This window comes from Accipiter gentilis, chromosome 2 (assembly GCF_929443795.1).
Source record: "Accipiter gentilis chromosome 2, bAccGen1.1, whole genome shotgun sequence".
NCBI lineage: Eukaryota > Metazoa > Chordata > Aves > Accipitriformes > Accipitridae > Astur > Astur gentilis.
The window spans coordinates 25205020-25226419 of record NC_064881.1 but is presented as its reverse complement, the minus strand read 5'-3'; the positions used below and the strand labels follow the sequence as shown (position 1 = coordinate 25226419).

Sequence of the window (21400 nt, the reverse complement as noted above, 5' to 3'; positions counted from 1 at the left end):
AGCTTGGGCATAGAGCAAGTTAGTGACTGAGGATGCAACCAAGTGCTCAGTGCTGAGAGTGGGTCCATGCTCTCACAGTTGCAGCAGATGGATAACCTGGGAAGCTGTTCCCAAAGGATTTCAGGCAACTAAGCATTTCTAGTCTTTTTCAGATGCTACCACGAGCTTTCTGCCCAGATGCAGTACCATGCTAGGTCAATCTAACGTGAACACAGCATCTCCCCATTGTGAGAATTACTGTGAATGATGTCTTCTAAAACTTATTTGCATAACTCTATAAAAAGTCAATAGTTCAAAAAAAAGCTATCAGAAATTTTTATGTACAATTGATTGCATGTCTTACCACTGCCAAAGACATTTTACTTTGAACATAAAAAAGACACCTAATACTACATTGCCCAGAGATAGACTTCAAATGAGGGGTGACAATTTTTTCCAAAACTAAAGCTGCAGATGCTAGTTATAGAACTGCAGCCTTCTCTATAAAACTTTAATCTCTTCAATAGAAAATACAAGACACATTCATAAAATCAATTTTTTATTTTGATAAAATCCTTACAAATATTAAAGCACTGGATCAACTCCACTGTTTTCAATACATAAAAAACATGTAAAACTTTTGTTTCTGATATGAAGCAGTAGCCTTATTACTTTCTTTTCTGTGGCAAACAAACTTTATCACCTTCGTGCAATTTGTAAACATTTTGTTCATGTTCTGCAGCTACTTACATGAAAGGGAAACATATCAGATCCAACACTAAGTCTAAAAAAGGGTGTGAAAACACACAACACACTCCCACTCTCTCCATGCACACTTTCCAGACGTCCTCATTCAGAAAGAACCAACCTGAGGTCTTTTCAGCTGCATTCTCCTCCCTATACCAGAAAAGAAAAAGCACCTGCAGGTTTTTCCCCTTTGGTTCATACTTGTATCTGCTGCCGCTGCCAAATGCCTTTTATTTTTCCCATGCTCTACTAGCGTTCTTTCCTTCAGAAAACATTCAGAAGGCATGGAGAGGCCTTGCAGCAATAGTAGCTATATTCTGGGGGAGAGAAAACAAAAAAGTCCAGCTATTTTAAACTAAGCTAAAATATCTATGTCTCTATGTCTAATTTACTCAGTTATAAGAAGGTATATAAAGTCAATCCTGATGGTGATTTCCCCCATGTTTGTCTATCTAAGATCAAAAGACTTGTTGAGGTAAAAGGCACACCCTATAAAACCTATAAAAACCCAAATTAATAGTGACCAGTCATGGAAGATGAGTTGTTCAGAAGTACTACAGAGAGTGGTGGTAGTTGCTGCCCATGAAACTTGTAGCTGCCTCTTTCAGGTATCACTGGTTTTCACTATGTAGTTCTCACAGTCTGAGGGTAAATCTAATCCTATACTAAGCTATATCCTATGGCAAGTTCATTAAAAATAATAAAAATAAATTTGGCGTAAAACAAACAATTATATTCAGATAACAAAAGCTCCTGAGAGGAACACAGGCTCAAGTCAGTTCATAAAGACAGACATTTCAACACATTGCTATTGAGGGTTGCTCTTTTATTAGATATTAACTTGAATCTGATTTCTTTGGCCTGGTCTAACTGCTATCTTTGGTCTTGGAATATAAGTGCAACCACCCAAGTTCAGCTATGACAGCAGAACATCAGCCAGTACCTAGGAGATGTTACATACCTGAGCAGTGGTGTGCTCCACAGCAAGATGTGAGGTGTGCAGCATGTGTTTCACACTGCAGCATGCAACGCTGTCTAGTATGAAACAGTCTGGAGCAACAGCTACCCCTGCCTCCTGATTTTAAGTGGTAGGAGTCTGATGCTACATAGATATAGTGTTACAGTCCCTATTGTTCACCAAATGCAACAGACTGGATCTAGGAATGAACAGTTCCCTCTATGCCCTTTCACCTTGCAGTTTTCAGGTTTCAGGACAATTTCATCAGTATGGGTGGTGGAATTCAGGAATACCTGGATCCACCTGACATGATCCTGGAATATACAAAATCCTTACTATTTGCTTTTAAAAAAAAATAAAAATCAGTACATAATTCTGCTATGAAGCAGTCAGAGTAACAGGATGATATAAATACTGTTTTACTTAAATGCTGTTAGTCATTACCGCTTTTTGTAGGAAGGTAAGCACGGTATAGCAGAAGTCAGCAATGAAATCATATCAGCCTTAAATATTTCTTTCTTGAGACTTACAGTGTGAAGTCTTATATAGAAACTAAAAGTTATGTTAGAGACCAGAAGAACAATCCCAGAACATCCTTTACTGCCATTAGTATCAGGGATCCTGTTCAGTAATTTGGTAGCAAATTCTGGACACCTCCTTCACCACATCTGACCCTTATGATTAGCACTGCCCTCTGTACATGCAACACTAACGCCTCAATGCTCCCAAACCAATGCACTCAAACACAGTCAGACCTGTTAACATTGATGAACCTGCAACAGCTCAGGGCATGCGTGTCTGTGAGAAATGACTGCATGGTAACCAGTAATAAAACAACACCTACTTGTTAAAACAACTCACAAAAAACCCCTAAAAATCACAAAGTATATTAACTATTAAAATGAATTCAGCCTTTGGTTTCAGAGGGAGACTACTCTGGCTTTACTCCTTTAATTCCTTCTGACTTCTCGTCCCTTTAAAGGCTGGGGAGGCCGGTAGTTTCTCAGCAAGCAGCAGGCGACCTCATCCTCAGCAGTGCTCAAGAGGCTGCGGAATTTGGCGAGCTGCAATCAAGAGACATAAGGTTCAGCAGAAAACCCTCACGCTCATACTAATGAAAAAGCATGTAGTAAATATTAAAGACACTTGTCACCTTTTTTCTGCCAGGAAGAATGGAACTGTATTTTTCTATGGCATGTGGGGAATGGCAATTTCACCATTTCTGTCCTTGCAAATGAAAAACGACGACTACCAAGAAGACCTCCCAAAATACACGTCAGAAAGAAACTGTGCATAAGGATTATTTGTCCCCTATATTCACACTTTGTCTTCCATAACCTGATCTAACTCAGGGGTTTTTTATATTTTTTAGTTTGATTTTATAGTTTGGAGATTCTGGAATGTTTCACGCCAAAAATTAGATTTCTTTTGTGCATCTATGTATGTCTTCTTGTTCAAAGAGTATATTCACAATTAACCTGGAATAGTAGGTGTGGTGCTATAGAAAGCTTCCGTAATTAACAGTTTTCATATATAAAACACGTACTCAAGGCAGGAAAGATTCCAAATTCTTCCCTTGTGAAGACACAGAACAAGCAGTTATTCATATCTCAGCCTGAGCTTCTCTGCTTAAAGCTGATCTCAGCAGAAACCCAGATCAGAGCTCCATGTCTAAACCTCGGGAAATCCGAGTCTGATTTCTGACCTGAAGTTTAGTATTTTGTCTAATTTATAATATTTCTAGTATTTACTATTTCTTTATACCACCTTACTTCCCTTCTAGGTTACCAAAGCTAGGACAGCACAAAAATCATTCCATTATAATAGAGCATTTAGTTGTACAGCACATTGCATCTTAATTGCATTAAGAGCAAAAAAAGTCAATACTATCTTACTTCACACCATTCTAAAGCTAACATTTGTAATTCAGGCTCCCTGTGAGTTTCTAAAAACTTGAAATTTATTTTTAATTTCTTTCAACTTGAAAACCACACCAAAAGGAAGTAGTAAACTGTAAAACCCCGAAGAAATAAAAACTTGAGGAATAAGATTAAATGGCGAAACATTATCAGTCACGGTGATGACTGCTTGATCACAAGGGTGGACATTACTGGAAACAAACACTTTTGGCTACATGCATACTTGTATGTATAAGAATATAGCACATTTATACTTTAATATGTAAGGTATAGCTACAGTCTGTGAAAAATGACTAGTGAAGAATCAACATATTTGACACTGTTTCTGACATCATGTCCTCTGAACTTGTTACACATGGGTGTTTGTATACAGTATTTCATATTTTAGAATGCATTAATTATAGATTAGCCCAAATAAGAACCTTTTAACCTGAACAATGGCTTGTCTTTGGGAAGCTGATATGTTAACACAAATTTTCAATCCTAGATCCGTACACACTGCAGTGAGTCTTACAAAGCCAGATTGAGGGGAGTAAGAGATACAGATGACAAAAATACACACACTGAGAAAATACGTGACTTCAAATCAGTTGCAAACAGAATCTGAGGTCTCCTGACTAACAAGCATCCCATTCAGTGAACTGTCTTAACATTTCACGCAGAACTGAAGTCACCATTTCTCCTGAGTATGCAGCCTAGGGTATTGAATTTTCTGAGGTATTTGTAATATTGACCACGAATGAGACAAACACTGTGGTACAAAAATCGTAAGGGTTACAGTATGCCTAGAATATTGATAACATATTGCAGGTGACGTACTTATCAACATCCAATATTGGAAGCTATGATCTGACGCACTTCAGTGTCTCTCCAGTGGGAAAAACTCTTTAGACCTAAGATGATCAGCCCACTGGGTGTCACTGTTGCAACATTAATATATACCATGAAGCTTCATTTAATAAGAAATGTAAGTAGACTCTTTTATGTGGTATCACACTTTTCCTAAGATAGTTTAACATAAACCCCAACTTATTACAGTTGTATTTGCTTTTCATTTTTCTAGTAAATTCACCAAGTTTTACATATCTGGAATGCAAGAAGAAATTTATTACTCATCTGCCAAATAAAAATGCCAGAGAAGAGGTGTGAGCTGGATATGCAAATAATCAAATTGAATGGAATTCCAGGATTTCTAAGCATCACCAGAACCCTTCTTTCTGTAAGTTCCTTTTGGGTTATTTTTGATTGTTAATTTTTAGAGTATGCACATTCTTTTTTAAAAATGGATGATAAATAGCTGTTACGCAAGGAAAGGCAGCAAGAAGTCAGGATTTGATAGACGTATTTTGTCCTTTGAAAATTTGATAAGGTATGCAATGCCAAGCTCTGCAAAAAATGTATTTTTGGGTCGCATTTACAATTTCAAGTCTTACAAAAGTAATGTTTCTAGAGCAGTGAAAAGTAAAAAAATACCTGTTCAGAACAAACACTTATGGGCTCTCTCAGAACAATCCAGATGACACTCTCAAGAAGAGGTGGAACAGTGAGAGAGCCAAAGTAAGTCCAGTAGTCCAGGGACTTGGGAAGCAGACAGCTAGGATCAAAGTTTGTGAATAGTGCTCTTTTACCCTGGAAAGAAAAAAATAATAGCTCATTGTGATTCTAGATTAAATATGTTTAGAAATTTATTTCTTACATGAAGCTAAACAAAAAAAATAAAAACCAGGGCAATATTACTTGAAAGCAAGAGGCCAAGATAAATCATGCCGAAGGAGGTACAGCTTGTTCCACCCTCGGACAGGCTGGCAGCATCCCGGATGATCAGAGCAGGTGAGCCAGTGCCCTTCTGATGAGGTCCTACCTCTGCAGCAGCTTTGCTGCTGCTATCCTTGATGCCAGCAGGACACCATCAAAGGTGTGTTAGCATAGGCTCCCCATAGTTAAACATGAGATGGAAGTTGAAGAGAGAGGTGAGAAGATGTTGGACTTTCAACATGGTCTCTGTGAGGCTGGCAGAGTAACCCCACAGGTTACTGCCACCTGCTCCCCTCCCCATTCACTCTTCCCAGACCCACCAGTTACTACTTCTTCTCCCTGTTCTGGCTACCAGGCCAGAGATGCCTGTATGAAACATGATGTTGTAAGGCTGGCTGATTTCTCTCACACAAACAATACCTTGTTTCTCACCCTGCAGCTCAGCAAAACAGGGGAGGAAACCTTTCCCTCATCTTTTCCACAACTTTCCACAAAGCATGTTCTTCCCCTGTTACTATTCTCATAGCAACAGATTTGCCAGAGACTAGGTTCTTTCTGCGAGGAATTGGCCTTCTCCTCTGATCTCCTATTGTATACAAATTATTCTTTCTCTGCTTAGTTTTCAACTTCACATAAGAAGAATGCTCCTAAACTGTCCCAAATCAGAGTTAGGAATGGATAGCTATGAAACTAGGCACTAGGAAACTTGAAGGTGAAGGGAGTAGCAGCCAGATTACAAAAAAACCCCAAAACAACAAAAGCAACCACCAATATTAGTATTCTTTTAGAAGCATCACCTTGATTCTGATGGTGTCCAAGCGGTCAGTAATCTTCTTCAGCTGAGGGTTGCATTCACCAATCTATTAACGCCAGAGAAAAAAGAAATACTTGCGCTCCAGAGAAAACCAGCAAAAATAAAAAATCAAAAAGCAAATGCATAATGAAACTGTTTTATATAACTTTACTTAAGTGACTGTGAGATCTGATGGATTTTGTGAGTACGAGCCTGTGACTAGCTGGTCCTTAGAAATAGTACTCATTGTGAAGAAGATCCACTCCCTCGCTGAAAGTATTTATTCTGGCTACTCACAGTAATTATTTCAGCTACAAAGGACCCACAATCTTTGCACTGCAGGGGAATAAAAGCCATTTATTTTTCATGTTTTATATGCAGGATATTAAAAGTTGCAGGCTTACATCTGAAATTTAAATTAAAACAGTGAAAACTTTGTTCTTAGGTATCCCAAGCAGAATTTGTGTGCTAAGAAATCCAGTGAAACTTTCCTTGAATTGTTATAATTCAAACTGGAAAGAGACCGAATTACTGAAGCAGTTCTTTGCAACTGCTGCATGTAATGGCTCCCTGACTGTGCTACCACCAGCCCTAGCTGTGCTCAGGAAGCTGTGGCAGCCAGGCAGAAACCACAGATTTGCCCAAAGCCCTATCCTTTGTCATGGATTGTGTGAATTCTCCATCTGCTTCTTCATACAGAAGTCAGTGAAGCTGTTGCAAGAGTTTAATTTCATCGTAGAACAGGTACAGAGGGCAAAGAGGTATATAATAATTCTAAGGAAATTCTCCAGTTTCTGGTTTTGGTTTTTTTTTCATTATTATTTTTCAGAAGAAACTACCAGCTCAGAAACAAACCATTAAAGAAGTACTTGAGTCAATTCAGATTGCCCTCCTAAAGAAACCTGTTAGTCAAGTGCAAGTTATTGGGATCCATATGAGGGCAGCTGAATTAAGTTCCACATCTTACATTGTACAGGAGTGCAGACTAGGCAAAGTAAAAACTCTCACTGTCTTGAAAATCTATTAATCTGATATTTTTAATCTTCAAAGAAGCACAGCTTTCTATATTGGTAAGTAAATAGTACGAAGGAAACAGTGTAACTTAATGCCCATATAAAAGAAGTATCTCTTTAGCAATAATTATACCAAACATCACCATTATTCCTTAGGGTTCATAATGCAGATTTATTAGAAGGGCTGAGGCATTCTTTTCTTACCTTCAGAAATACAGCCATGACTGCTAATCCATCTGACTGACGAGCTGCCTCAACAAAACTGGAATACTTCTCTGAGTTCCAATGGACCACATGAAGCTGAAAAGCAAGAGACACAGACAGCATCAACTCCCGCTGAACTCAAATAGTCACAAATGAATACTACAACTTTACTGGTTCTGATATTCTACTTCGCTCTTTTGTATTCAGAGCCATTCAGTTTTCTAAATGCAAATATTTCATGATATTGGTAAATATGTAGTTCACACAAATGGCAAAAGCATTTCCAGTGGCTGGGTGTATTCAGAATTTAGCCGCAATCAGCACACGACAATGCCTGGCAAACTGCTGTTGGGTCCCCAGATTCCAAACAGAGAAGCTAAGACAAGATATTCCATAGTTACATAACTAAAGCTTTTAAATCCATTTTTAGTACAGCTGATTTTAAAAAGTGATTGAAAATCATGAGGATGTCACTAGTATTTTGCTCCTCTTTTTCTTTAATCAAGCTTTCAGTAACATTAATCAGCCACATAAATAGCTAGAAAAAGGCAGAGAAATACACATTAAACTTGCACCGACCCCTTTTCCCTTGTTTAGTTTAAGCTGAACTTCAAAATTTCATTTTTGATACCTTCCAATTGTCATTTTCTATTATTACCTGTAGTTAGGCACTTACAAGCAGCTTGATTATCTCAGGTTTGAGCATTTGCATTTCCAACATGCATTATTCTGGAACCATCCTGTGGTAGTTGCTTAAGCAGCTTAAAGACACCACCTAGGCAGGTGGGGAAAGGAAAAGCCCGTGACGTCTACCCCCATACCACCTCAGTCCTTCCTGCTAAGCCAGGTTTCCTAAATCCTGGCCACGCTCCACAGCAGGAGCTCCTGGTTCCCGGGAAGTGCCAGGATGTCCCAGCCTTGAGCAATGGTCCGACTGCCAAACCGGAGAGAGCACAAACACTCACACAGCACTTAAGATTAAGTACTTCACAAACATTAATTACTCTCGCAAATCCTCAGTGGATTAGTAAATCTTATTACCCATAGTTTTTAGATATGGCAAGAGAGGCTCAGAAGCAGGGCATGGGACTAGCTTTTCTAAAATCAGTGCCCATCTTTTCAGACTTTGAACTTTACTCTTTAAGAGTGCTGAAAAGCAACTCCACTGAATGACTTAAACTGGGATGAACCCCTGAAAAAAAAGGCTTCCTTTTGGAACACAGCACTTCAAGACCTCTAAAGTAAGAGCAATTTAGGAAAGCTGGAACTTGCTTTAAAGGTTTTCTATGGGAAGCAACATAGCTGCGTGGTTGAAATAGGGATCTAGAAGTGTGAAGATTTTGACTCTAAATCTCAGTCCTTGCCTAACCTCTATGAGTTTCAATTTTTCATATCTGTAAAATGGAGCTCTTACTTGGTGTTACAGAGTATAAACAACGGTTTTTAAGCACTTGGGCTCTAAAGTGGTGAAACATTACTTTGGCAAGTAAGGAATCCCACTGAAATCAGTAATAAGGCATGTATGCTCATGATGAAACACATGCTGGCTCACAGCTGCAGAGATCCTTGAAGGAAAGTTGTCAAGAATATTATAAATTAAACCGGCAAGAGAACATAGTCCACTAAGCCATTCTCAGGTGCATTAATATCCTGGAGCTCATACTGCCTGCACCACTCACTATTACAAGTTCACAGAAGCTACATTAAACAACTTTTAAACAATTACATTTTTACATACACAAAAAGGAAACATAGTCTCAGTCAGAATTGACTTTTATTGTGGATTTTAAAAAAAAAAAAACAAAAAACCAACAAAGAACAAAAAGGAAAATTCCTGCAACTAAATAAAGCCCACTCCTATTCCCTCATAGCTTTGCCAAAAAACCCCCAAACCAACCCCTCCAAAAACCAAAACCCCCAAACAAACAGAGCTGTGAAACACTTTTGGGTACAGCCCCATTCTCAATGGCTTGTGACTTCTCTTTAAGGAATATATGCCGTCTTACCACCGCTCTGTCACTGCAGCTTGTGAAGAGACCTTGATCAGACCATACGTTGTCACAAAGAATGGAGCCATGGATCCCTTCTGCTTCCTGGTGGGCTTAGGGGGCCGAACCTTGCAGTCTTCTTTACCTGTATACTAATTCTTTCTTCGACTCAGACGATGCTTTTTCTTGAAATCTTACACATCTTCCTTATGAAGGTGAGCACTGAAACCATCCTCATGTCTCCTTCTGAGGTATTTTCTTTTGTGTGAACAGTGCTCAGAAGCTTTGATCTTAATTCTGGGTTTCTTATCCCAAAGCCAAAGTGACATCTAGAGAGCTTCTTGTGGAGGGCTACCCAACGAACAGGTGACGGAAAGGTTTTTAGACTGGCTAGCAATTCAGAGATATTTTCTCCTTCCATTTGGTTTCTTAGATGGGAAACATATATATATTTTCTCAGCTAGAAATTTGGTTTTGGTACTTAATGGTTTTAAAGCACCTCTATTAATTCTTTATATTCCATCTCACCTGGTTCCTGTGGAAAACATAAGCCTTTAAACACTGCAAATGTCACTTTTCCCCATTAGTGTTAGAAAACTGATTTTTTTTCTGACCACTATCTCTTACAGCATTTCAAGCAAAATCTGACCACACCACTGCGCATACATTTCATTTTTTTTTCTTCTTTATATTATGTCTTTTATTTGTCCATTACCATTTCTTTTTATACTTTTTACTCCTTTTTAGCCCCAGAAAACTCTTCTACTGTCTGAACTATGTGTTGTTAATGAACTCAGCCTCATGAAAATACTCCATGTTACTTCCATTTGCAAAGAGGAATCGGATACTGAATACTTTTAACTGTAGACTACTCAAACGCACCGAAGGAGACAGAGCAGGAGCGAACTCTCCATGCCAGAGCAGATGGTGCATTTCTCCCTGTGGCACGCTGCCTCCACCAAAACGCAGTACCTCCACATACAGCAGGCACCCCACAGATATTAAGGTGTGGTTCTCAAAGTCATAACCATCACATTGCTAAATGCACCACAAAATACAACACTCTTAAGCACTGCATTAACTTTACACTGCACAGGCCCCAAATCAAATAATTCTGTGGGTTTTAACTGCAGGTGAGTTTGAAAATATTCTCCAAGGGAGAGACAGTGAAAGGCAATGTTTAAAATAACTCTTGCACATTAAATCTTGCTCTTATCAAGCTCTTGTCTTCTGTACTCCTTTTTTAATCCTCTCCAAAGCTTTCAAATAGGTTCTCCTTTGAGAAAGGACCAAACATGCAACACTTCAGGAAGACCGCTTGTATTTCAATAAAATGGGGGGAGAATGAAAAGCGGGAAGAGGAGGGGCAACATTATTCTTACAATGCAAAACTAGTCACAAGCTGAGGTACAGATGACTCGATGTCAAGCCTTACCTCTGCCGCGTACTTCATCCCATCCACCGCGTGCTCGGAGCCGGCTTCGTCGTTGGACCCCCAATGGAAGTGAATCTGGCGCAGCCTGTAGGTCCCGCTGAGCGGCCCCCCGGTCAGCACTGGAAACCCAAGCAGAGGAAAAGGCTTCACTGCAGGAACGGGAGCCGCTACGCACAATCCTCTAACCTCACACCAGACTTCAGTCTTCGGACAGTCCCCTACTCCTCCTCACAAGCTGTCTCAGATGGCTTCCCATTTCTTTGAAGTACTACAGAAAGCCTCACTTGTCCAGGATATGACTTTCAAAATTGCATTTATGTGGAGATTAGTGGGTTATGGCCCACTAAAGGGTATGGTGTTGTCACAGGTTTGTCTTGCTACGGGTTGGATATTTCTCAGTAGATGGGAAAATGTTTCTATTTTGCAAATGGTTTCCTCTCCCGAATTTATTTAAAAGAATCACTGAGAAATTAAGCTTAAAATACAGGTTTTACGAACAAAGGGGAGGATCAGAAAAATATAATGTGAACATAATTTCCCCTCCTTTTTGAAAGTTGGAGGAAAGTAGGTGGAGCTTCAAAAAATTTTCCAGGTTCTTTCCTTCATTTGCAACTAGAGCCAGTTACATCAGATTGAAGTCTGAGAAAAAGGAGCGTATACTAACATAAATAAAATGAAGCCAACACTACATATGCATTGCACAACTGCAGTGTTACTGACACTTAATTAGCCAGGCCTGGAAGGAATGTCCTATGATTAGTGGCTAAGGACTTTGGGCTTGTCTAGTTTGGAGAAAAGGAGATTGAGGGGCGACCTCATTGCTCTCTACAGCTTTCTGAGGAGGGGACGTGCAGAGGGAGGTGCTGATCTCTTCTCCCGGGTATCCAGTGATAGGACGCGTGGGAATGGTTCAAAGCTGCACCAGGGGAGGTTTAGACTGGACTTCCATTAGGAAGCATTTCTTTACCAAGAGGGTGGTCAAACGCTGGAACAGGCTTCCTTCAGAGGTGGTTCATGCCCCAAGCCTGTCAGTGTTTAAGAGGCATTTGGACAATGCCCTTAACAGCATGCTTTAACTTTTGGTCAGCCCTGAAGTGGTCAGGCAGTTGGACTAGATGATCGGTGTAGGTCCCTTCCAACTGAAATAGTCTTTTCTGTTCTGTTCTGTTCGGTTCTGTTCTGTTCTATTCAACTTAACATGCGTATGGGTGGGCTTTTCACTGTTTTGTTTTTGCAAGTGCTTGTGCCTCTTGCTAATCAGATCTGGAACCAAACCATCTGTGCACAGAGACTTGAATGTGAATCACATTCAGAAAGATTCCTTATTCACTGCAAAACAAATCACCCCACTCTCCCAGCTCTGTATCTCCTCTGATGGTTTGGGAATTAGTCTGGCTCATTATAGAGATTTTAAGGGGAAAGGATGGGAGCTTTAAACAGATGGTTTTTAAATTAAGAGCACCGGGGAGGACAACAGTCATTTTTTCTCTCTTCTAGGTTTACTCCAAAACCTAACTTCATTAGGAACAAAATACACCAAATAAAGATAAAAGAAGAATTTCTTAAGTTGCCTATCTGCTAACACAAGTAGCCTGGCTAATGAAAAGGAACTGGAACTGTTTATCTGTGGGGAAAAATATGTGACCTCCTTAAAACTTCAACTCAAACCCATGCTTTTACAGAGCCTATAAACCTAGTGAACAAAGGGGATGGGGAATTGGCACTCCTAAAACAAATTCCTTCTTTCAAGGACTTAAAACTTGGAGGCAAATGATCCTGGAAATGTGTAAAGATCAGTATTCTAACTGGCTGAGGGAAATCAATTACATAGAAATGCATCAGTGTTCAATGAAATATTTCTGCTGAAAAATATGGAAAACGGCCTGATGGTGTATTTGTGCCACATCATACAGTGATGGTAAAACCCTTCCATTCCAACGGTAATTAAGGACAAAGTTAGGCAGAAGCCATTTAAGGCAAATACCAGTATCTCAAAGTTTGAAAAGAGCTGGAAGAAGAGGTCTTCGGAACATCAGGAGATCAATTTCAGAGAATGGAGCTAATGTGGTACCAAAGAGGATAAACAGAATCACACAAACAGTTACAGACTTGACAGCCCAGTTTCAATGCCAGCCAAAGTGAAGAAATAGTTCATATGGAAGTCAGTTAATAATGCATTGAAAGATGCTAATGTATTTAGTACCAATTAATTTGATTTTTTTTTTTTCCATAAAACCAACATATGGCAGGAGTGCTTACTTCACAGGGGTGCCCCACAGACCAAATTTTGGCCCTAGAAAATTCAGTATTTTTTGATCAATGACCTGAAAGAAAACAAAAACATTACTGATAAAGTTTGTCAGTGACAAATATTAGGGAAAATAGTGAATAACTCAGTTTATGGACACAGAAGGATTTGAATTCTTTGATAAGTAAGGCATGATAATGGCCAAAATGTAAAGCCACGTATGTGGCCTGAAGAATCTAGTCCATACATAGAAGATACAGAGTCTTCTGAAGGAGACTGGGGATTATATTTGTTATCTGATCAACATCTGTCATTGCTTTGCCATGACATGAAGTATATCCTTGGAGATACGGCCTGAGGAAAGCAGTAAGAAGAGGATCACATTACCACTGCTTTGGTACCAGTGTAGAGCCTACAGAAATACTACGTTCAGGCCCTGGTCACTTCATGGATGGAGTTAGAAGGTGGAAGAGGTTCTTGGTGTATTCATATTCATATTTGTTACTTTTAAAAAAAAAAAAAGGAGTTTAAAGGCTGAGTTGATCTAAGTCATACCAGAAATAAAGTGTGATTTCAATTTTTAAATTGTGAGGGTAATTAACAATTAGAACAACTTACCAAAGGCTGTGGTAGTTTCGTCATCGCTGGAAATTTTGAAATCAAGATTGTATGTTTTTCTAAGAGATGTGCTTTAGTTCACCCACGCCTACTAGGCTTGAAGCAGAGATTAATTCTGGGAAGTCCCATGGCATCTGACACACTCGAGGTCAGACCAGATCACTGACGGTCAGCTGATGGCTTTCAGGCAACATCCAATGTTGCTTGTATTGACAGGAAATTTAAGAATTAAACTAAGACTGTCCGGAAAAGCAAAGTATGACGCTCTCTCCACCTATGTCTCTCCCTGTTGCCACTAAAAGCTAACTGGTCCTCAGGACTAACGGACAGGGTGATCACAAATTAGTCTTTCTCTGGCTTTGACCCTTGTGAAAGCATCATATGGGCCTGGATCCTCAGCTAAGCCTTACACAACCACAAGAGGATTTTATTACTTGCAGAATCTGTGCTCCTACAGTTTCAAGGGGAGGTGTGCTAGCTTGCCTACCATCCAAGAGAAGGTTTTGAAGATGAAGGCACTAACATTAAAAAGACTATGGTAAACCAGAGAACTTCTAAATAAGAATTATTGCTTGCAAAAAGGGAAGCTACATACTCCTAGAAAAGACTGGGACAGTAACACTTTTCAGAGAAGAAAAGGGATCACTTGGGACATATTTCATTTGTTCTGTATTGGCTCCTTCCTGACATGAGAAGTCCAAGTATGGCTTGTAAAAAGGGAAAACATATATAACCAAACCTGCAGCTAAAGTCAGATAAGAGACTTGAGCGATTCGGTTGGAATGAACCTGTAATGAGACACAAAGGATTCATCTGCAGTGAGAGAGAGCAGCATTTGAAAAATTGTACACAACACTGTTCAAACAGGGGGGCTGGCGCTATCTAGCTGGTTGGGGTGGATCAAACCAACCCTGTGAAAAGGGAATCCTAGCACTTTCTGAGAAACGCAACCTCAAACTCGTGTCCACATATCTTCCCACATTGTATCATGCTGAAAGACAGGGAAAAAAGGAATCTCTCATCTGGAGGAGCAAAGCCTTATTGTTTATGAGGAGTTCATACTCAGTAGTGAGACATGCCCAGGCTATATGTGATCTATTCAGGAAATGGTGGAAGAAGACACAGTGCAACAGGAAAGGAACAAACCTGATTTGTTGACGGTGTCATCAAACTCAACACTGGTGGAGTGCCCATTGTTAAGGATGATTTTAGCAGAAGCCGGATCGTAATTGGGATTTAGAGGACGGAGAGAGGGATCATACTTGGTTTCCTCAGTTTTGATGTCGATGGGTGACTGACGGTCTCCATTAGCGACAGGAAAAACCTCCTTCCAGTGTGCGGGCCCTGCAACGCATTGAGGAAGCCTAAATTGATGGCAGTGCCCTGCTTCATACAAAAGAAAACTCTGCTTGAATTGTTCGTGTTTGCATCTTTTAAATTCAGAAAAGGTGCATCAGAAAAACACAGATCAAAATATTCAGCTGCTTTTGCTGCACCACATTGCAACAGTAGTTCTCAGGACCCCTTTATCTACCTTGCATGGTGTACCTCACTGTATTCGGCCTTTGAACAAGGCCACATGCAGTAGGTAGATATTTAACTATTTACAGTTAAGACTCAACTATGCACAAGACATACTAACAAATGCTCATTCAAATCAAGCATCCTGTATCCAACAGGCACTGTGCCCCAATAGATTTTTTACATGCCATTTTTGTCTAATACCATGTCTTATTATGTGTTTAAGGATTACCTCTTATCTATCTGAAATCCCTGCATTAAAGGTTTTTTAATACCTTAGTCATTGGCTGCAAAAGACCTGAGAACACATCTTCTACTGACTATGCTGAATGAGATGGGGAGATGTCAAAAAAGATAAAGAGGCTGAGTGGTGCATGGGCTCTCCTGGGGCCTGATGGCAGTGCCTGTAACCTAAGCACCGCTGCACACCTGATCACCTCCTCCCAGCGCATCAACGCTGCAAACCAGCTGTCACGACACAAGAGAGAGTGTCACCCTCTAACCATAAAGTCTACACAGACACCCACACGCACACATACACACATGCTAGTACAGTGCTGACAACATCAGCAAAGAGCAGGAATACTCAGGACAGTGGTGCCTGCACAAGGTTTGGATTTCTACCGCCTCCTGCTGATAAATGAGAGCAGATCTTCCAGACACAGACTTGAACCACCATTCACCAGAGTTAGCTAGAAATTAAAACACTAAAGAAGTCGTTAATCAATACTAGTGATCTTGAGTTAAGCTTCCTCTCACCATGCAAGCTAAGCCAAAAGTCAGCTGAAAAGCATTGTCTCTGTAACTCAACAATATGGATATCAGAAAAATGGCAAATGTCATTCTAAAATAGTAAGAAAAGCTTCACAGATGAGACATGTGAGGTGTCTGTTCTTATCTACTAAACATCAGAGGGACCTCGCTAAGAATATATGTGCCACTGTTGAACCATAATTGAATAGTAAACAATGTGGAAAGAGGCCATAGAAGAAAAATAGGAACAATAACTTGCTTGGGGAATGTATTCTATACGGTAAAGACAGCAAACAAGGTTTAGGATGGAAAAGAGGGTAAGGTAAGGGAAAATGGAAAAGGGAAAAGAAAAAATGGAAAAGTCTGCAGGGGTATTATAAATAGTATTATAAAGAGCATAGCACTTGTTTTTCCTCCAGGCTTATCATGGGTAAGAAGCATAATAAATCAACTGAGAAAGACTGGATGTAAGAAAAACTTAAAAATTATCATCGAAACTGATCTTGTAAAATCTGCATCACTGGAAATCCTCATAACTCCCTATGAACTCCTACCTATGAAGGTAACTGATCTCAGTCTAAAAATCAGCTTGTTGGTTTGGGTCTTTCTGGATGGCTTATCACTTAAATAAACACGAGGAAAAAAAAGGATAAAACTATATTACGCTGTGATTAATAGCCTAAGATCAAAAGTTGTCAGATAGTTTTCTCTCCTCGACTTCAATCAAAGTGAACATAGCTCAGAAACTCACAGGTGCTAAAAAAACCCAAGCACCCCGGCAGTAAATCAGGGAGGGAAGTGCCCCACGGCGCCCTGGGGAAGCAGCTTGCACGGCCACCTGGGCAGACACTGATGTTCCTCTGAGCAGCACCAAAAAACAGAAGAGGGAAGCAGTAGCTTGTAAAGACCAGCTTAAGACTTAAACCTCAGGTAGCACAAAAGCAAGGGCCTTCAGTCCTGAGTTTAGTTAAAAAGTCCTTTTGTTAATGACTTCATTAATTAAACTCATTAAGGAAACCGCTTCTAAGCAGAAGATAAAAATCCTAAAGGTTTGAAATATAAAGCTGTTTAAACTTAATTCTTCCCACTTCACAAATGGTCATCAGAGCTATTCAATATTTTAATTATATATAGTAATTTTAATTTATATAATTTTAATTGTGTTTAGATCCTAGTACCTTGTAGTTAGAGATGCAATGCACAATTTTATTCATAAGAAGCATCACTCCATCATTTATACCTAACTACTGTGGTTTGGGATGCTCAAAAAAAAGCTTATTGCTACTTAATTTTAATGTTTCAGACATTCCTTAACTGAGGAAAGCAAAACATGTTTATGTGCTTGACTACTTGGTCCTATTGCTCCATCTCAGAAATACCTATAGTTATTGTACATTAAATAATATGAATTATTTGCATTTGGAAATAACATGAATTTGCCAAAAAGAGGACCCAAGGCTGCGATTCTGTCATTAGCTAATTGTTCAACAATAAACTTCAGTTCTAGAAAGGCATTGTACCTGCTTTGGTACTTGTCCTTAGCTTGGATGACCAAAATCATGTTTTGCTATGGTGATTAAACATCTATCGGTAACACAAGACTGCCAGAAATCTGACCGTTCAAAATACATAGGAAAATATCACGAAACTTCAGCTCTTTTTGTACCACTAGGTTATATCAAGTGGTATTCCTTACTAGATTATCTACCATCAATCTAATACAATTATCATACTCTTGCCATCTGGGAAAATTGTGACTCAACTCATTACAACAGACCCCACCCCAAAGCAAACTTTGTGTACGCCTGTTGGAACATAAGTCATTACAGTTGGAAGAGATGCTCAAATGCATGTCATACAATCAGATTCAAGCCAGTGGTGAAAATTTCTCCAGGGTGAAAATTTCTTCTGAATTTGGACCCGAATTACATGCCTCCATCTCAACATAATGTACACGTTAATTTTCCAGATATGTACTTTAAGACATACCCAGGAAAGTGTAACTCACGGGTTCACATCCCTTCATTTTTTTTAATTTACTGTAGGAACGTGATTAAATATACCAATTTTTGAACTTAGGAAATCCCATTCTGTTGATGGGAAAATGTTCTGTTGCTAGAGGACATTACAATCAAAGCCATTGTGACCAAGAGTTAGGACAAAAAACCCGAACCATCTGCTCTGAAGATTGCATGTCTTTATTTTGGACACAGAATTACCGTATGTGATGCATACCTCTGTTACTTTTAGATCAGACTGTCGCTACTTATTGTACCCACCAGCACTGCACACATTCATTTCATGAAATAGATCTCATAAAGAAGGCAGTTACAAATTTGTCAGGAAATAAAACTCCCTATAGCACCTAACTTTTTTTTTTTATATACAGCTGGAGTTAAAGATGATGAGTTTCATCAAATGTATAGACTAACTTGAAACAAGCCTAGTGGAGACATTGCAAGATACGGTTCAGCTGCAGCGAGCCTCTATATTTGCATAAACAGAGAACGTACAGGTGAAAAAGTGGATTCTTTTTTTGGACAGTTTGCTCTTATATGCAGAAAGGTCATTAGTTTGGCATGGTCTGACCTTTGCAGGATCACGTCCTCATTTACTCCTAAAGAGAAGCCATTGCCCAGTTTACCATATACAAAACGCTTAAACTTATAAAGTTAGGTTTGCCAGTAATTTAGTTGCATATTGGGTTACAATAAGATTAGCTCAAATAAAACCAGTTGGAAATTCACAACAGCTAAAATTAAGTGCTGTTTTTTAAAGCAGACATCAAAATTATGTAATTATTCTCAGGGAGAAAAAAATAGTATAAGGAATTACAGTTGGAGTCGATGATCTTAAAGGTCTTTTCCAACCTAAATGATTCTATGATTCTACAAATTCATATCCCCTTTTTATTTATAAAATGCCTCAGTGTTAATAGCAGTAACTGAATCAAGAGACATTTTTGCAGTAAAACATAATGCATGTAAGTACTTTCCATACATTTTATTAAACAAATAGTAAACTGAAGGCAATTGATTTGTCTTCTGACTAAGGCAGTTCCCCAGTTAACTGAAAGGACTGTTTCTGTGAAGGGGCGAGAACATTCCCCTCTTCACAGGAACCTTGAGCAGCAAAGAAATGCGTGCATGATGCCACGGTGAAGCCAGTTTTCAAGATCTCAGTATTATGCCTCTATACATAAGCACCATAAAAACTGTGAGGTAAGAACAGGGGGATGAAAGCAAAGGCCACGGTTTGCATAGAAATAAAATAATGCCTCTTTGCATTTCAGAAATACGTGCATCAAAGCAGGGGGGAACATTTAATTCTGTAAGTCAGCCCATGTCCTTATACATAGATATACCATATATGCAGACATGTATGTGTAATATCTTACAGTTTATGCACATGATGATTTATGTTGCTGTTATTATTGCTAAGGGGCAAATGAGTTTCCCTCCGGTTAAAAAACCAGCGCTTTTATCACTGCAGGTAACAAATGCAGAACTTGGAGTGAATGCAGATGTCTTTCCAACTCTTCAGGAAGTCAACTTTAATATATGACTGCACCAGATTTAATTAATTTCATTTTGTTTCTGCCTCATTAGTTGCAAAAGTTAATCTTAGTTTCAGGGAAACTATTCTCAGGGTCATGCAGGGCAACAAAATTTTTCAAGAATCAGACCAATCTCCTGCATCTGCTATTCAGCCAAACAAGAAGCAAGCAAACCCAATAAAATAAACGCACAAAAAGAGGAAAAGCTGAGAAACAAAACCGATGCTAGGGAAGAGCAGTGAAGTGTTGGATATCCATGCCTCTCTCCTTTAGTCTCCTGGGAAAGGTGAGGGAAGGGGATGGACTGATGAGGAACTACCCACCCTGCAGCTGCTGGGGGCTCCAAGAAAGGAGAGAAACTCCACCCCAGATATGTTACCAGCCAGTAAGCAGAGTTTTATAGGAGAAATGGGGTCTCAAGCAAGGTCCAGGGCCACCCTGATAGAAATTCTGGTGCCCTCCCCTTCCTAGAAGTTGACACTAGCAAAGGAGGAGGGCTAGGATAAGGGAGGGAAAGCGGGCTGCTTATCTGGACGGTGCAGGTGAAGTCCACAGCACTCTTGGAAAACATATGGAGAAACAAATTTGAAAAACAAGACCCATTTACGTCTTCAGGGGAGGGGTAGAGTAGACTGCATAACAGCAGATAACGCGCCTAATCATTGCAACACCACTGCGATCCACCACCACCCAGTTTTTCAGGAAAAGTATATCCACCCAGAAAAGATGGAACAAAAAGACCAGGAAGGAAAGGTAGCACTCACGCAAACAGTATTCCAAACTCGAAGTAATAATATACACGAAGCATACTCCTATAGGCATTAGTATGTGCAAATATATAGCTTTCTCCTTTTACTATGACGGTGGTTTATTTCTCTGTGTATTATAACAAACACAAGTTATTCCATTTATTTTATCAGAGCTGAGTCTCCAATTTACAAAAGCATTTTCTTTTCTACTCGCATGACCTGCGAGCCCGTCTGCACCCAGGAGCAGCGTTTGCATGACTTAGAATGCAAAGCAGAGGGAAGTCTTTAAGCCTGCTGATGAGCGCATCTTGGGACTTCAAAGACCGACGAGATTAAGGAAACCATGAAACGACTAAAATCCAAAAGCACCTCCTCTTAGGTACATAGTTACACATTCAAATGACCAATTCCAGTACCTAGTATTTCCCACCGTGTAACAGAGGCAGAACACCCCCCGCCATCGGAAAGGCGCTGCCGATACAGCAGCTCCGATCATCGTGGCCGTCTAACACCGACACTGACGCTAACGCTCGATGCGCACACGCAACTGATCCGCTAGACGCGCAAACCAAACCCCTACAGGGAGCGAGAGACAGACCCGGCGGCTCCGAGCCGCCCCCAACCCGGCACTCGCAGGGGATGCTGCACGCACGGAACCCCCCTCGCAGCAGCCACCCGAGACAAAAACCTCCTCGGCCTCACGTGGCACAGCCTCCACAGCGTTTCGGCTCTTTCGGCTCGCCCGTGGGCTCGGCAGCTGCCGAAGCCAGCTGCGGGAGGTGCCCTCGGGGGTGCCTCGCCGGCCGCGGCCGCCCCGCCGGACGGCCCCGCGGGCAGCGCCGCCGCCGCCGGCCCATCGCCCGCCGCTCCCCGCAGCCCTACCGTTGTGCTCGTCGTATCCCCAGTGCAGCATGGCTCTGGTCTGCTGGCGGGACCTGCCGGGACGGGACGGGACGGGACGGGACGGGAGAGGCGGCCGCGCAGTCACCGCCGCCCGCTTTGAAGGCGGCGGGCGGCGACGCCCCGATGCTCGGGCGCCGATAAGGAGCCGGCGGCGCTCCGCGCCCGCGCAGCTCGGCCCCGGCCCCCCGGCCCGTCCGCTCCGGTTCTCGCCCCGAGCCCTCCGCCGCCCCGCCTTCCCGCAGCGCAGCGCAGCGCAGCGCA

At 40.7% G+C, this 21400-nt stretch overlaps 1 protein-coding gene across 2 annotated transcripts; it reads right to left on the bottom strand.

The window, feature by feature from the left end:
• Window positions 1-525: 525 nt before the first annotated feature.
• On the bottom strand, window positions 526-21266 carry LOC126048424 (carbonic anhydrase 13-like). 2 transcript variants are annotated; one of them, XM_049823408.1, is made up of 7 exons: window positions 21119-21266; window positions 14804-15001; window positions 10792-10910; window positions 7369-7464; window positions 6156-6218; window positions 5077-5232; window positions 526-2748 (listed from the first exon to the last, which is right to left on the bottom strand). In XM_049823408.1, exons 1-7 carry the CDS (start codon window positions 21147-21149, stop codon window positions 2635-2637), a joined length of 777 nt encoding a protein of 258 aa, XP_049679365.1. In that variant the 5' UTR covers window positions 21150-21266; the 3' UTR covers window positions 526-2634. The 2 variants fall into 2 exon arrangements, with proteins under 2 accessions (XP_049679365.1, XP_049679374.1); XM_049823417.1 differs by lacking the exons at window positions 14804-15001; window positions 21119-21266 and adding exons at window positions 13051-13115; window positions 13658-14296.
• Between the last annotated feature and the right edge of the window lie 134 nt (window positions 21267-21400).

Coding starts and splice junctions, on each gene's coding strand:
- LOC126048424 (XM_049823408.1), bottom strand. CDS start 21,149: ATGCTGCACTGGGGATACGACGAGCACAACG. Junction 7,465..10,791: donor GGATGAAGTACGCGGCAGAG/GTAAGGCTTGAC, acceptor CTTGCTTTTCAG/CTTCATGTGGTCCATTGGAA. Junction 2,749..5,076: donor TAAGTGTTTGTTCTGAACAG/GTATTTTTTTAC, acceptor TCTTGATTGCAG/CTCGCCAAATTCCGCAGCCT.